A 14,931-nucleotide genomic window follows, 5' to 3' on the forward strand; every position below is an offset into this window, starting at 1 on the left:
AAAAAAAAAAAAAAAAGTAATACAGGCATATATGTAAAGCTTTAAAGTGCTTCCTGCTCCCTTTTTAATTTTATTGATCTCTCTTACCCTGCCCCAACACACACACACCCATCAGATGAAGAACAGAACTTTTGGGAAAAGGGAGGAAAAAATCCAGACAGATCTCATCATTTTGGCATATTTCTTGCTAACCCTTTCTTCTAAGTATCTTTTCCTTATACAGTTGAGAGCACACTATATAATTATGTCCCCTGCTTATCTTAAGCTCTGTGACTTTTTCCATGTGAAAAGTTTGTGCATTTTCTATTTTTCTATGACTGTGTAATACTTCATTCTATTGACAGACATAACACCATGCACTTATTATTGTGATTAGTAAAAAAATTTCCTGTTTTGTATTACAAAGAGACATTATGATGAACATCTTCAGCTCCTAGGCTGAACTATGGCTTGATGATAGATAATCAGAAAAATAGGTTAAAGGGTATTAACATTTTCAGAGTCTTATAATTAGTTGCCAAACTACAGCAGAAAGGACACTGCACTACTTTTTTGGAGCAGTGGTATTTATACTCCCAGCAAAACTATTTTTTTCCCAAAGAAGTCCTACTTGGAACCTAAATTTAGACAAAGAAAGTAATGTCTGGTTCCTCAGGCAGTGCAAACCTTTAGCTCAGCAGAGAGTAGTTTGGTCTGTGGAATCCCTGAAGCATCTCTTGAGAGTTGGAAGCTGAGTCTGCAAACCAGCTGTAGAACTACCCAATGGCTTCAGTGTGGACACCCTTGGATAGGATATTTCTGTTACACCGTTGAGTGTGATGCTGCGAAGCCTACTGCATAATCAACATAATCTGCATCAGCCTAAAGTTACTTTTAGGGAGAGGAGGTTCCCTGAGCCTTTCTTCCCATCTACTCACCATGAGGCCTGTTGCTTGCAAGGCACCTGTTACAGACAGGTCTGGCACTTTACTGTGAAATGAGCACTGTTATCCTCATTTTATGAAGGATAAAACTGATGCTCAGAGGCTTGTGGGACCTGTTTAAATGCACACAGAGCCAGCACTGGGATTCACACACAGTTCTGAATGGCACCTAACACTGTATTGGCAGAGAAGAGTCAAGAGAGACTCAGGTGAGATGGTGCCTATAGCTGAAGCAGCTAAGGCACTAGCCACATACACCAGAGGTGGTGGGTTCAAATCTGGCCTGGGTGTGCCAAACAATGACAACTACAACCAAAAAATAGCCAGGCATTGTGGCAGTTGCCTGTACTGTAGTTCCAGCTATTCAGGAGACTGAGGCAACAGAATCACTTAAGCCCAGGAGTTTGAGGTTGTTGTGAGTTGTGACGCCATGGCACTCTACTCAGAGTGATAGCTTGAGGCTCTGTCTCAAAAACAAGAAAGAAAAAGAGAAGGTGGTGCCTGTGGCTCAGTGGGTAGGGCGCCAGCCCCATATACCAAAGGTGGTGGGTTTGAACCTGGCCCCAGCCAAACTGCAACAAAAAAATAGCCAGGCATTGTGGCGGGCACCTGTAGTCTCAGCTACTTGAGAGGCTTAGGCAGTAGAATTGCCTAAGCCCAGGAGTTAGAGGTTGCTGTGAGCTGTGTGACACCATGGCACTTTACTGAGGGTGATAAAGTGAGAGTTTCTGTTTCTACAAAAACAAAAACCCCTGTCAAAGGGCCAGGTTATCAGGGGTTGGAGTTTGACAACCACTGGCTGGCATCTGCTGAGGACACTCCCCTTGCAAGGCACCAGTTGAGCCTGCCTGGCTCTAAGACTGAGGAGATGGGACCCAACACGAGATTGTAGGTAGATGCTGGTGCTGAGAAAGAGAACAGAGGTTTCAAGGAGAAAGTGCACTTCCCCTGTTGTCTGTTCACCAAGTCTTGCACTGATGTTAGGGCTTCTTAGTTTCCCTTGTTGAAGAGGCAGGTATTGCCAGAAAGCTTGAATGTTACAAACTAGACTGACACTCTTCAGGGCAGTGGTTCTCAACCTTTCTAATGCCACGGCCCTTTTATACAGTTCCTGTGGGTCATGACCCACAGGTTGCACACAATTCTGTCAGAGACAAATGCTGTTTTGTGGACACCAAACAAAGTGCTTTACAACACGGTGTGGCCACTATCCAGTTACTGGGGACAGGGCAATTATGTGTTCCTTCTATCACCAGAACAGCCGTGTCAGGGGTGGTTTCCACAAATAACTCGACACCAAGATTGACATCACCAAGACTGACATCTACTCAGGCAAGAACAGTGCGTGTGGCTGCTGATGCAGTACTAATAATGTAATTTTACAATCTGTGGTACTTTCATGCACACAGCATTGTGGTATACTTGATTCAATCTTCACCACAAAATCCTGATCTAAATAAATCTTTCCAAGTTTTAACTGTCACCTGAGGACAACGGAAGCATGCAGAGTTGAAGCAACTAGCTCAGGCTGTGGCTAGTGAGTACCAGTGCCAGGACTCAATCCCCCGGCCTCTTGAGGGAAAGCCCCTTCCAGGACACTACGCCAAAGCCCCTCCTGGAAAGCTTTCTGGGCACCAACGTGCTTAAGTAGAAAGGACTTGCTCATGACCCCCGAATCCCCCTATGTCTAGCAAGCCTGTCACCCGACTAGAAAAGAGCTCCCTACCTGGATACGGGATGGAAAGGAGAGTGAAGTCTGCATAGCGCTGGGCTTTGTCCACCTTCTCGGAGGAGGTTACACTGTAAGACAGGGATATAAGGTGTTACTGTGTCATGACACATACCCCATTCCCCAAATCAGTACTATAATATCTTAAAATGAGCCTTCTGCTAAAAAACTATTTTCCCAAAAGTGATTCCCTTTACCAGTAACTACTTTGAGCAATTATGAACAAAAACTTCTCTGTCCCCCACTCCAATGTATCAAGCAAGAGAGGTCATTCTCCCTATAGTATTGCAGCTAACCTCAACTGGAATGTGAAGGGGCAGAACCACCTTCCACCTTCCAAAATGCACAGTGCAGGCACTCTGTTCCAGGAACAGAGTGAGACGAGAACCAAATAACACGATCCTTTGGGGGAACTCTCTGCTCTACTGATTTCTCTTATAGCTATCACGGCCACTTCTAAATAAGGTGACAGGCCAGGCACAGTGGCTCACAGCTGTAATTCTAGCACTCTGGGAGACTAAGGAGGGTGGATTACTTGAAATTAGGAATTTGAGACCAGCCTAAGAGTGAGACCCCATCTCTACTAAAAATAGAAAAAAAACAAGCCAGGTATTGTGGCAGGCAACCTAAGAACTGAGGTTGCTGTAAGCTATGATGCCATGGCACTCTAGCTTGGGCAATAGAGTAAGACTGCCTCAAAAAAATACAGTGACAATCAACATCTGAGAAGAAACACTGGGACTATTCTGACAAAGTGAGAAAGGTGTAAGGAAACATGCAGGTATCTGCAAATACGTACACTTTGACTTTCAGAAAAGTGATTAAACAATAATAAATAAAAATTTGGAAAAAGCTCCTATAATTAATTTCACTCCTCTAACCCAGGTTCCATTTTTTAAAGGTTTGCCTTATTATATGAAAATTTGGTCCATATGTGTATGTTTATGTAATAGCAGTCACTGAAATAAAATTTAATTTGATTTTTTTGTTTCATTTTAAAAGAGATTCTATGGCTTGGTGCCTGTAACACAGTAGTTATGGCACCAGCCACATATACCAAGGGTGGCAGGTTCGAACCCGGCCCACGCCAGCTAAACAACTGCAACAAAAAAACAGCCAGGTGTTGTGGCAGGTGCCTGTATTCCCAGCTACTTGGGAGGCCGAAGCAGAGAATCGCGTAAGCCCAAGAGTTGGAGGCTGCAGTGAGTTGTGACGCCATGGAACTCTACCGAGGGCGACATAATGAAACTATCTCCAAAAAAAAAAAAAAAAGTGGATGTTGAAGAGGAGGCAGTATAGCACTGGTTAGAGACTCGTGGCTGGCTTCTCTGTCACTTAGCATTCAACTTTGAGCAGGTTCCTTCATCTCTCTGTGCTTCAGTTCTATACAATAGGGAAACCACTACTTGCCCTGCAGGGCTGTCTGAAGGACAGCAAGAGGATGCACAAAAAGCCCTAGGCAGGAGGCCAGCCCACTACCCCAACCCAGTATTGGTGGGTGTCCCATACTTACTTCATGCCAAACTTCACCTTCTTGTTTTCCACCATCAGGTCACAGATGTATTTAACTGACAGGTACCGAAGCAGCCTGATATCATAACCTCTGACCTTATCAAAAAGATGTGTGTCACCACTTCTGAAATAAAAAGCCAGAGGGAGAAGTTACACAGAATATTTGCTGAGAGGAGTTTGGCAGCAGTGAGCTCATTTAGGTAAGTATGGATGTCACCAGTGAAAACTTGGGCTTCTCTCCTACAGAAGCTGGGGGAGACAGGGAGGTAGTCAGGGGATATACACAAGCCAAATAACTCCAGAAAGGGTGCAGGAAAGGTGACTTTCTAAGAGATTACCCCAATCTCTTGGAGGATTTCAAAGAACAGTCACCAGTTGGAAATGGGAAAGCACTGCTTGATATTAAACCAGAAAACTCAAGATAATCTCAGAGTTCTAAAAGGCAGCCAACTGGCAGCTGATAGAATCTTTGAGCTTCCATTAGAGTTAATCTCCCCCACCCCTTCCTTCTCCCCCATTTATGACTGTTTTTAGCCACAAGATTTACTCATAATGTAACAGATTGAAATTGCTGTACAGATAAGAACTTTTAGAATGATTTCATCAACTGAGTGTGAAATACTAGCAGGTGAATTCCCTCTACCTAGCAGGCCAATGAAGCACATGGAGAAAGATAAATTTTTTCTAATCCTTAGGCTGCCTCTTGATCAGCCATACAGATACCAACAGAAGTAGAAAGTAACTATCACTTAAAAAAAAAAAAAAAAAAGCCCACTGCTTTGTTGCCCCAGCAGTCTCCTCACCAAGAACAGTGTATGCTGCAGAGTGGACCTGGCTGAGGTCTAAGTCTCCTGATCTTGGGGGAAGAGCCAAACATTCTTGAGCACAAGCCAGAGCCGCTGCTTTCAGAGCTAACAGGCAGAACTCAGGCATAGCCAGATATCCCTCCATGCACAGAGCCATGATTTGAGAAGCTGATCTTACTAGGGTGCTTGTGTACATTCCAGAGATGCTTGACACCGGTTAAAGACTTTCCATGTGGTACATACCATGCAAAGGAGCTTATCCAAAATAGCCTGCAGTACTGTTTTCTAAAAACATTTGCAAAGAGGATAGGAAGAGTGTGAACAGGCTCATTTCCTCCCTTTATAGGGGCTCAAACTACTGCTCTGTACCAAGCCCTCATTATGGCACCAATCATGCAGCTGTGGAACCTCTTGTCTCCAGGTGTGTCTTCCAGATAGAGGACATGTCTCCTAGGTGGGGACTGCAGCCCTTGCCCTGTACCTCAGTACTAGCCATGCTATGTGAGATTTGGCAGGTTGGTAATTGGCACCCTTACTGCATACTGAAAATTCTGTGGGGCTTTAAAACAGGTATAGTGTCTGGGCCCTAGCTCGGACCGTCTCTCTGAGATCCTGATGCACAGCCAGGATGGAGATAGTCACTTAGGTATTTAGGATGAAGCTACTGGATGGACTTCAACAGCTTTATTTCAGTGGCATGGATGTGGCAGATCCGAATACAGGAGCCAATCCACTCACTGAGACCCGTGACAAATATATAGTCGGTATGAACATGGCCACCGCTGGCCTGATACCCCACCCCCAAAACAAGTCCCTAACCACAGAGACGCAGCACTGACCGAAGAGCACAGTCTTCCTCCGTGATGTCTTCCACCTCTGCCCAGGCATCATCTGCACCCCCTGCCAGAGAAATCAGTCTGTCAGTACTGAGGTTAGTGGCATGGGGCTCTGCACAGGGACTTCCTGCCTAGCCTCCTTCCCTGTAGCACCAAGGTATGGGCTGGGCCAATCTGCTCCACTCCCAGGAACACCATACACCCCATAGGCTTGGTAGTTGTCTTTATCCTGAAGGTGAACTCCTACTTGTCTCCTGGCTCCCGAGGAATGGAAGGCCCCCAGTCTCTACCCAGCTCACTTGGGACCCCCTACCCTATGCCACTGTGGCCATGGCCAGCTATTCTCTATGACTGGGTTCTTGTTATTAGAGCATGCTACTCAACATTCACCTGAGAAAAAATAGTTGTAGCCAGAGCGTCCATACAGCTCTCCCCATCCAGCCAGTGTGGCCGACCTGCAAATGTGCTAAGAGAGAAACAGCATTTTCAGGGTCAGATGGTTTTCTGAAGCAAGCACAGTTCAAGAACACCTGGGACTCCTCTGAGTCTTCCAGGCCAGCAACATAGGTCTAGGAGTACTCTCCAAAGCTTCATAAGCATCAAGGCTACCACAGTCAGTCTGAGGATGCCCAGAACTTAATCCATAGCCCCAATCAAGGGAGTCTTTCTCCCCAAACAGGTGCACAGCATCACCACCTGGAACAGGTAACATTTGGTGGCTGTTGCCTGTGTTGCCACGTGTTGGGCATGGTATTGAAAAACCCATGCCATCTTCTCAATGAATTTTCACATGTCCGTGAAGGAGAGTGGCATGAATTACTGCTGTTATTCAGGAGACAAAAGAAAGCAGGCACAGGGAGGTTAAGTAACTTGCAAGGCCCTACAGTGAGGGGTAGGCTCCAACCCCTATGTACTTAATGACACTAAGAACTGTTTGAGGGGGGCAGTAACTGAGCTTATGTGTCTCTTTACTCTTTTCCTCCTGACTGAAAGGATCACTTTAAGAGTTAGAATTCTGGCTCGGCGCCTATAGCTCAACCGGCTAAGGCGCCAGCCACGTACACCTAAGGTGGCGGGTTTGAATCCCCAGCCCGGACCCGCCAAACAACAATGACAGCTGCAACCAAAAAATAGCCGGGCGTTGTGGCGGGCGCCTGTGGTCCCAGCTACTTGGGAGGCGGAGGCAGGAGACTCGCTTGAGCCCAGGAATTGGAGGTTGCTGTGAGCTGTAATGCCATGGCACTCTACCCAGGGGGACAGCTTGAGGCTCCGTCTCAAAAAAAAAAAAAAAAAAAGAGTTAGAATTCTAAAAACCAGGCAACCAGCAGGAACTTCAATATCTAATTCCCAGGCTACACATTTAAATAAATTGTGCTTGATAAGAAGTCAGATGGGGGATATGGGAGGAGATACCTGGTGACAAGGAAGCAAACTAGCCCAAAGTAGAGCACAGCCTCAGTCGAGAAGAGGGGGGAGGCTGTGAGGCAACACGGGGGATGAAGCTCGCTTCTGAATGGGTCACAGAAGCTGGCAGTATAAGATGGATCTCTGGAAGGCTACAAAATACTGTCTGAAGGCTTCTCTTTATAAGATAATGGGAGAAAAACAGTTTTGTATGACAGGCAAGGGATGTGGCTAAAAGCCACTGGCTCTCCCTGAGACAGGCAACAGAACAGCAACCTGGATAGAACGTGGGGCAGGGGTAGGGTGAGGTGTTTTTGGCACTGGGGTTTGTAAGAAGCTTGTCCTAGAAGCCTATGGGGAAGGATTAAGGCTGGCATCCCTGCTGGCTTAAGCAGGATGCACTCCCAGTGAGGCCTGCTTAGCTTAACTTCCTCTGAGTCCAAAAGTATTTTGAAATTTGAAGAAAGCTGTCAAGTGAATCCAGAAAAAAAGTACACACCATAGTTTACATAGTTGCCATCATTGTTGTTTTGGTGGCCTGGGCTGGATTCGAACCCACCTTAGGTGTATGTGCCTGGTGCCTTAGCCACTTGAGCCACGGGTGCCAAGCCAAGGAAGTTTAGTACTTTGAGAGCTGAGTTGGGCAGCGCCTGTGGCTCAAAGGAGTAGGGCATGGCCTTGTATATGGGAGGTGGCTAGTTCAAACCCCAGTTTACGTATATTTTTAGGGGCTCTTGGACTCTTCCCAAGTCCAACGATGAACCCCTTATGAGCCCTTGCTTTAGACCAGGCATGGTGGCTTATGCCTGTAATCCCAGTACTCTGGGAGGCTGAAACAGGTGGATAGCCTGAGGTCAGGAGTTCAAGACCAGCCTGAGTAAGAGACCCCATCTCTATAAAAATAAATACATAAATAAAAGAGCCTTTGTTTTAAAGGGATTGGTCAAGCAATGAGGAACAACAGAGCTTTAGCAGGAAAGGCTGAGGGTCCCTAAAACTCCGATGGTAAGGGAGAGGTCTGATTCCTAAGAATGAGTTATGTATCATATCCACCGGCCTCCATTCATCTAATCTCTGGCCCTGACCTCACTTCCCTTTGCATTTTTTGTTAAACCTTTTTTCAAAGCAGATACATGGGCCTCTTTTTTTTTTTTTTTTTTGAGACAGAGTCTCACTATGTCGCCCTTGGTAGAGTGCTGTGGTGTCACAGCTCACAGCAACCTCAAACTCTTGGGCGTAAGCAATTCTCTTGCCTCAGCCTCCTAAGTAGCTGGGATTAAAGGCGCCTGCCACAACACTTGGCTATTTTTTTGTTGTAGTTGTCATTGTTGATTTAGCAGGACCGGGCTGGGTTCGAACCTGCCACCCTTGGTACATGTGGTCAGCTCTGTAACCACTGTTATGGGCGCTGAGCCCACATGGTCTCTCTTTAGCTGTTGAACTTTGAGACCCCCTTACCACCCCCAATTCTTCCAAATACCTTCTATTGTCCTTATTTTTTTGGTAAATCAAGGCTGCCAGACCTGGGCCCCAGAAGACTTCTATAGACACAGAATAAGTGACATGGCTGAGTCCCCAAGTCCTAGACTCTAGGAGGGTCTCAAGCTGATGCCTGGGGGAAGGGCTCACCCTACTTCATTCCTTGACAGTTGCTCCTTAGCCTCAAAGCTCCAATCCATAATCCATAGTTTCTCACTTCAAGTTACATCCTGATTGACAATGTTCTTGAATTACCCAAGTAGGAATGTCCTCCAATTCAGCCCATGAAAGTCCATTCTGTAGGATTTGCTAGTCTAGTCATGAACTTTGACTCTGGCACAAAGAGTAACAGTGATTGTCCTCTGCTTCCTATCTCTTAAGGGAAAAAACAAAAAGAAAGATGAACTGTCTATTTTTATTTGTCTATAAAAGCCAGACACAAGTGTTGGGAGAGAAAATGGTTTGAGAGTACAACTCACCCTTCAACGCTTTAACTAATATTTAAAATTCTTTTTACAATATCTAATTTAACTTTAAGTATCTAAAACATTATATCAAATAGAGTAGTTGGGACAACAGGTACCTACCACAATACCTGGCTAGTTTTTCTATTGGTAGTGGAGACAGGACCTCCAGCTCAGGCTGGTCTTGAACTCCTGAGCTCAAGCAATCCATCCGCCTTGCCCTCCCAGAGTGCTAGGAAGTGTGAGTCGACTGCACCCAGCCAACATGTAATCATTTTAAAAAACATTTTACATTTATACTGGCTTCAAAATCTGATGTGTATTTTACATTCAAAGCATGTCTTAAGTGGGAAATGTGGTCATGTCTCAAAATAAAGTTTTTGACAAAAAAGTTTTATACTGTTTCACTTTTAAAATTTAAATTGAAATAAAATAAAACATTATAGCACGTCAGCTGCAATGGCCACATTGGACTGAGGTTTTTTTTTTTTCATAGATAGAGTCTCATTCTGTTACCTTGGGTAGAATGCCGTGGTGTCACAGCTCACAGCAACCTCAAACTCCTTCTGCCTCCGCCTCCTGAGTAGCTGGGACTATAGGCACCCACCACAATGCCTGGCTAGTTTTTCTTTCTTTCTTTCTATTTTTTTTTTTTGAGACAGAGTCTCACTATGTCGCTCTGGATAAAGTGCCATGGCGTCACAGCTTGCAGCAACCTCAAACTCTCGGGCTTAGGCGATTCTCTTGCCTCAACCTCCCGAGGAATTTTTCCATTTTTAGTACAGGTGGGGTCTCGCTCTTCCTCTGGCTGGTCTCAAACTCCTGAGCTCAAGCAATCCACTGCCTCAGCCTCCTAGAGTGCCAGGATTACAGACATGAGCCATCATGCCTGGCCTTGGATTGAGTTTTAAAGGAAGCAGGAACCAAGCATTTTTTAACACACCTTCCTGCCTTCCGCAACTTGGCAGAGGTAGGTGCCTCTAAAGCAGTATTGGTAATAAGACTGCCATTGTCTCACTAGTTCCCAAGTGTCTGCTGTGAGCCCCCTGGCTGAGGGCTGGTTCCCAGTTCACAACAGTAGCCCCTCACCTGCTCTTACTAATTATGTCCCTCCAACTCACTGGTCACATGTCTGCATTCCTCAGTACTTGAGTTCTTTGGGTGCAAGGACTATCTGTCATCCAGAAGCCAGTACTGGACCAGCACACTGCTTCCTTTATCCAGAGTTGCACCTTCCTCCTGAGCATGGATTTACATGAGAGGCACTCTACTAGGTGCCAGAAGGATAGTAGAGGACAAAGACAGACGTTTAAACATACCAGGAGAATTAAGCATATGCAAGCAGATGCTGAGTGAGCACTGATTGAGCCAAGGAAAGCCCAGCAGTAAGAAATGGCGTCACCTGACTCAATGAGAAGACACAAGGGAGAAGAAAGCAGGTAACAGTAACAGCAAAGCTCTCCTGAACATCCAAAACGCCAAAGCCACCTCACATCAACTCAAAACAATTCATGATCCCTTTGCAATCAAGTGGCCCAGGGCTCTTTCCTTATTCCTAGCTCAGCCTAGGATGTATGAGCTAAAAATCGGCTAAACAGCTTCCCTATTAGACTAAGCCCTTAGAATCTCAGGCTGTTCAGTGCTGCCTTTCCCAAGTGCATTGAGCAAAGTTCCTTCGGCACGGTCTGTAGACAAAGAACAAGCACCAGACATGACAAAGCTACATAGGCCTCTAGGCTATAGGACTTCTCAGGGTAATAGCTATGCCAACACACACACATCAATGTACTTTTTTTTTTGAGACAGAGTCTCATGCTTTTGTTCTGGGTAGAATGCCATCATGTCAGTCTAGCCTGCAGCAACCTCAAATTCCTGGGCTCAAGTGATCTCCCTGCCTCAGTCTCCCAAGTAGCTGAGATTATAGGCATGTACTACCATGCTGGCTAATTTTTCTATTTTTAGTAGAGATGGGGTCTCATTCTTGCTCAGGCTGGTCTTGAACCGCTGGCCTCAAGGCATCCTCCTGCCTCGGCCTCCAAGAGTGCTAGGATTACAGCCATGAGCCACTGTGCACAGCATTCAATGTATTTTACAAATTGGAATATGCAGTATTTCTCATTCTTACTTGACAGGGAATGCTTTTCAAAAATGTATACTTAAACAGCTATTCCATGGAACACACTTTGGGAGATATTGGTTTAAGTATTTCCAATGCAACTTCTAGTGACAAACATTGTGCTTAAACTAGAACTCTATTAACTTCTAGGAATGTGAAAACTTTCCAGAGTGGTATCAATCAGCCTTAAGAAGTTCATTTTATGAGATCTAACTTCCACACATACTTTCTCCTAAAACTGATCTGTCAAATATGCCTTTGGCAGAGTCTCCTTTCTTACTTCCCCGTTCCCCATTGCCCTTCTCTCAACTTCACAAAAGAAGGGCACACCAGGGACCGAGACACTCCGACTTGCCTCCCTCTGCCGTGCCCTCCCCCACTGAAGCACTCAGATATCTGCTAAAGGTGGGATTGCATCCCTGCTCCCCTCCCCTCCTCCAGGCTCTCTGTCCTTCAGTTCACTCCTCCTGTATCAATTTTCTCCAAAATGCTACTTGTATTCTTTGTTTCCCTGATGAAAAATCACCACGGCAAACACGAATGTCTTGGCTGATGTTCAGCTTCCTTCATCCTCTACCCTCTGCCCTGACACATACCCTGCTCCCCAGTCAGGGAAGCCTCCTGGCTGTTTCTTGTTCCTATCTCCATGCCTTTTCCAATGCTGCAGCACCTGGGTGGAACACCCTCCTCCCCTTCCTGTCAATTAGCATCCTTTGTCCTCCAGAACTCTCAAGCCATGTCCCACTCTCTTGTGGTGTTTGGTCTGTCAGTTCATACCACTGCCATCTTTTGTGAGTTCCTCCGATACCACACTATGCAACCCTAAATTACTGTACAGACAGGTTCAAATCTCAGAGCTTTTAATTTATTAAAATAAACTTGGGGAAGTTATTTAACCACTTTGAACCTTTATTTCATCTTCAATGAAATGGGAACATCCTTTACACTAAAAAAAGTGGGCACAGTGACTCACGCCTGTAATCCTAGTACTCTGGAAGGCTTAAGAAGGACTGCCTGAGCAACTGAGACTCCTCAATCTCTACAAATAGAAAAATAGAAAAAAACACTAGTGAGGCATTGTGGCGGATGCCTGTAGGTGTAACTATATAATTGGAAGGCTGAGACAAGAGGATGGCTTGAGCTCAACAGTTTGAGGTTGCCTTGAGCTAAGATGCCATGACACTCAACCCCAGGGCAACTGAGTGAGACTCTGTCTCAAAAAAAAAAAAAAAAAAACAAACCAATAAAACAAACAAAAAAATAGTTTCTGTAAATACAAAAGGTGCCAAAAAGATGTACACATTTTAAGGAAAAGACTACACTGAAATTGTAATACTCAATATATACTGATAACAAAAGATATATATAAGTCACATTTGAGTACTTCTTGTAACTGCAGAAGTCAAAGATGACTTGAATAGTATAATTTTTATACAGATTTCCCTTTCTTAAAATGTGTGTACATTTTCTTGGCACCCTCTGTATAAGCTCCACAAGGGTAAAGATTTTTGTCCCTATCCACATGGACCTTATGTTTTTGTGCTTGGCACACTAATGTATCTCAAGACCTAAAGCAGTGCCTGGTGTAAAATACACACTCAGTGATTACTTGGTGAATTATATAACTGAAAGAAGAAATTGAAAGAGCTTACTTGATTTGCTCCAGAGACCATGGAAATAGGTATGATTATTATCCTTATTTTATAGATGAGGAAACTGAAGCCTTGCACAAGCAAGAAGTAATAGAGCCAAGATGTGAATCCAGGCACTCCAATTCCAGAACACAGGTATTCTGGCACACCGGTGTGACCATCTCTTCTTTACCTACAATCATCCTTCAATCAAATTGGTCTGCTTCTCACAGCACCAGGTACCCAGTATCCACCTACCCTATGTCTGGTAAATATTGAGAAAAAAAGACCTTACACTTTGCATTAAGTCAGTTACTTAAGAGCGTTTAGAGTGTGAGGCTATGGTGTGGGCCTTACCTTGCCCTTGAACAGGATGACGGGGCAGACAAACCGTCCTCTGCACCTGGCCATCTTGCTGCGGTTGATGAGATCTTGCAACTTGCTCACCTGCACAGTGCTTTCAAACCTAAAACACAGGCAAAAGAAGCAGGTCAGGCTGATTTCTAAGCAGGCATTTTGTGTATTTGTGCTTATTCATACAGACCCCATTCTAGGTATCCTCTACACATGTGGAAGAATACTCATTTGAAACTTAATAAATGTGATAATTCTTAAATTCTAAATCGCTGATATCCTAAATTTTTAAGAAAATGGAAAAAGTGCTAATTACAGTTATTAAAACTTATGTTACCCTGATTTCTGAGCATTTAAGATAGAGAAAAAGGTAACAAAATTAAAGACATAAGATATAAAATTCAGAAATATATACAACTTTGAGTGGCCAGGTCTCCCAGGAAAAGACCTGGCCCTCTAGGGACCTTTTGGAAATAATAGGGCCATTTTTACGATCTTTTAGGGGGTAGGATAAACTGAAGGTTCATGGTCCACATGGTTCTAAGTTTCTGATATCTCAACATTCCAACCCTCTTTAACAATCCAAACAGCCATGGCTTGTTACCTGTGGCTCAAGTGGTTAAGGCACCAGCCACATACACCTAAGCTGGCGGGTTTGAATCCAGCCCAGGCCTGCCAAACAACAATGATGGCTGCAAACAAAAAATAGCCAGGTGTTGTGGCAGGCACCTATAGTCCCAACTAGTTGGGAGGTGGAGGCAGAAGAATCGCTTGAGCCCAAGGGTTGGAGGTTGCTGTGAGCTATGATGCCACAGCACTCTACCCAGGGTGACAACCTGAGGCTCTGTCTCAAAAAAAAAGAAAAGAAAACAGCCAACAGGGCAGGGAATACTGGGACAGAGGAGGTACACAGCTACCGGTGTCATTGGGAAGCACAGTAGTTAATGCACCAGGTTTGATGAGGGAACTGTTAACACATGAGAGTCAGGTTTAGAAATGAGCCCGAGCACCCAGCCTGAGCAAGAGCAAGAGCAAGAGCAAGAACCCAACCCTATCTCTACTAAAACAGAAAAATTAGCCAGGCTTTGTGGCAGCCTGTAGTCCCAGCTACTCAGGAGGCTGAGTCAAGAGGATCACTTGAATCTGGGAGTTTGTGGTTGCTGTGAGCTAGGCTGATGCCACGGCACTCTAGTCTGAGCAACACAGTGAGACTCTGTCTCAAAAAAGAAAACCCTGTCTGGGCGGCGCCTGTGGCTCAAAGGAGTAGGGCGCCAGCCCCATATGCTGGAGGTGGCAAGTTCAAACCCAGCCTCTGCCAAAAACTGCAAAAAAAAAAAAAAGAAAACTCTATCAAGTTATGCTTCCCTAAAGTAAGGGTCTATTTGGGGCAGCACTTGTGGCTCAGTGAGTAGGGCACCAGCCCCATATACCGAGGGTGGTAGGTTTGAACCCGGCACTGGCCAAATTGCAACAAAAAAATAGCCAGACGTTGTGGAGGGCGCCTGTAGTCCTAGATACTGAGAAGACTGAGGCAGGTGAATCACCTAAGCCCAGGAGTTGGAGGTTGCTGTGAGCTGTGGCACCACAGCACTCTACTGAGGGCCATAAAGTGAGACTCTGTCTCTTAAAAAACCAAACTGTAGGCTCGGCGCCTATAGCTCAACCGGCTAAGGCGCC

General features: G+C 45.1%; 1 protein-coding gene across 7 annotated transcripts in view; it reads right to left on the reverse strand.

Annotated features, from left to right (window-relative positions):
* MTMR14 (myotubularin related protein 14) overlaps window positions 1–14,931 on the reverse strand; it is a 56,532-nt gene that overhangs the window by 28,475 nt on the left and 13,126 nt on the right. For 6 of the 7 annotated variants that reach the window (XM_003785461.3, XM_003785460.3, XM_023510668.1 and 3 more), the window contains exons 3-7: window positions 13,258–13,366; window positions 6,197–6,272; window positions 5,810–5,870; window positions 4,166–4,288; window positions 2,650–2,723 (exon numbers count right to left, since the gene is read on the reverse strand). In XM_003785461.3, the coding sequence (XP_003785509.1) occupies window positions 2,650–2,723; window positions 4,166–4,288; window positions 5,810–5,870; window positions 6,197–6,272; window positions 13,258–13,366 (443 nt within the window). The remainder of the gene's footprint in view (window positions 1–2,649; window positions 2,724–4,165; window positions 4,289–5,809; window positions 5,871–6,196; window positions 6,273–13,257; window positions 13,367–14,931) is intronic. The other variant, XM_023510667.1, reaches the window with a different exon arrangement.

The sequence above is a fragment of the Otolemur garnettii genome, unplaced genomic scaffold, assembly GCF_000181295.1.
Source record: "Otolemur garnettii isolate 467f Iridium unplaced genomic scaffold, OtoGar3 scaffold00015, whole genome shotgun sequence".
NCBI classification, from domain to species: domain Eukaryota; kingdom Metazoa; phylum Chordata; class Mammalia; order Primates; family Galagidae; genus Otolemur; species Otolemur garnettii.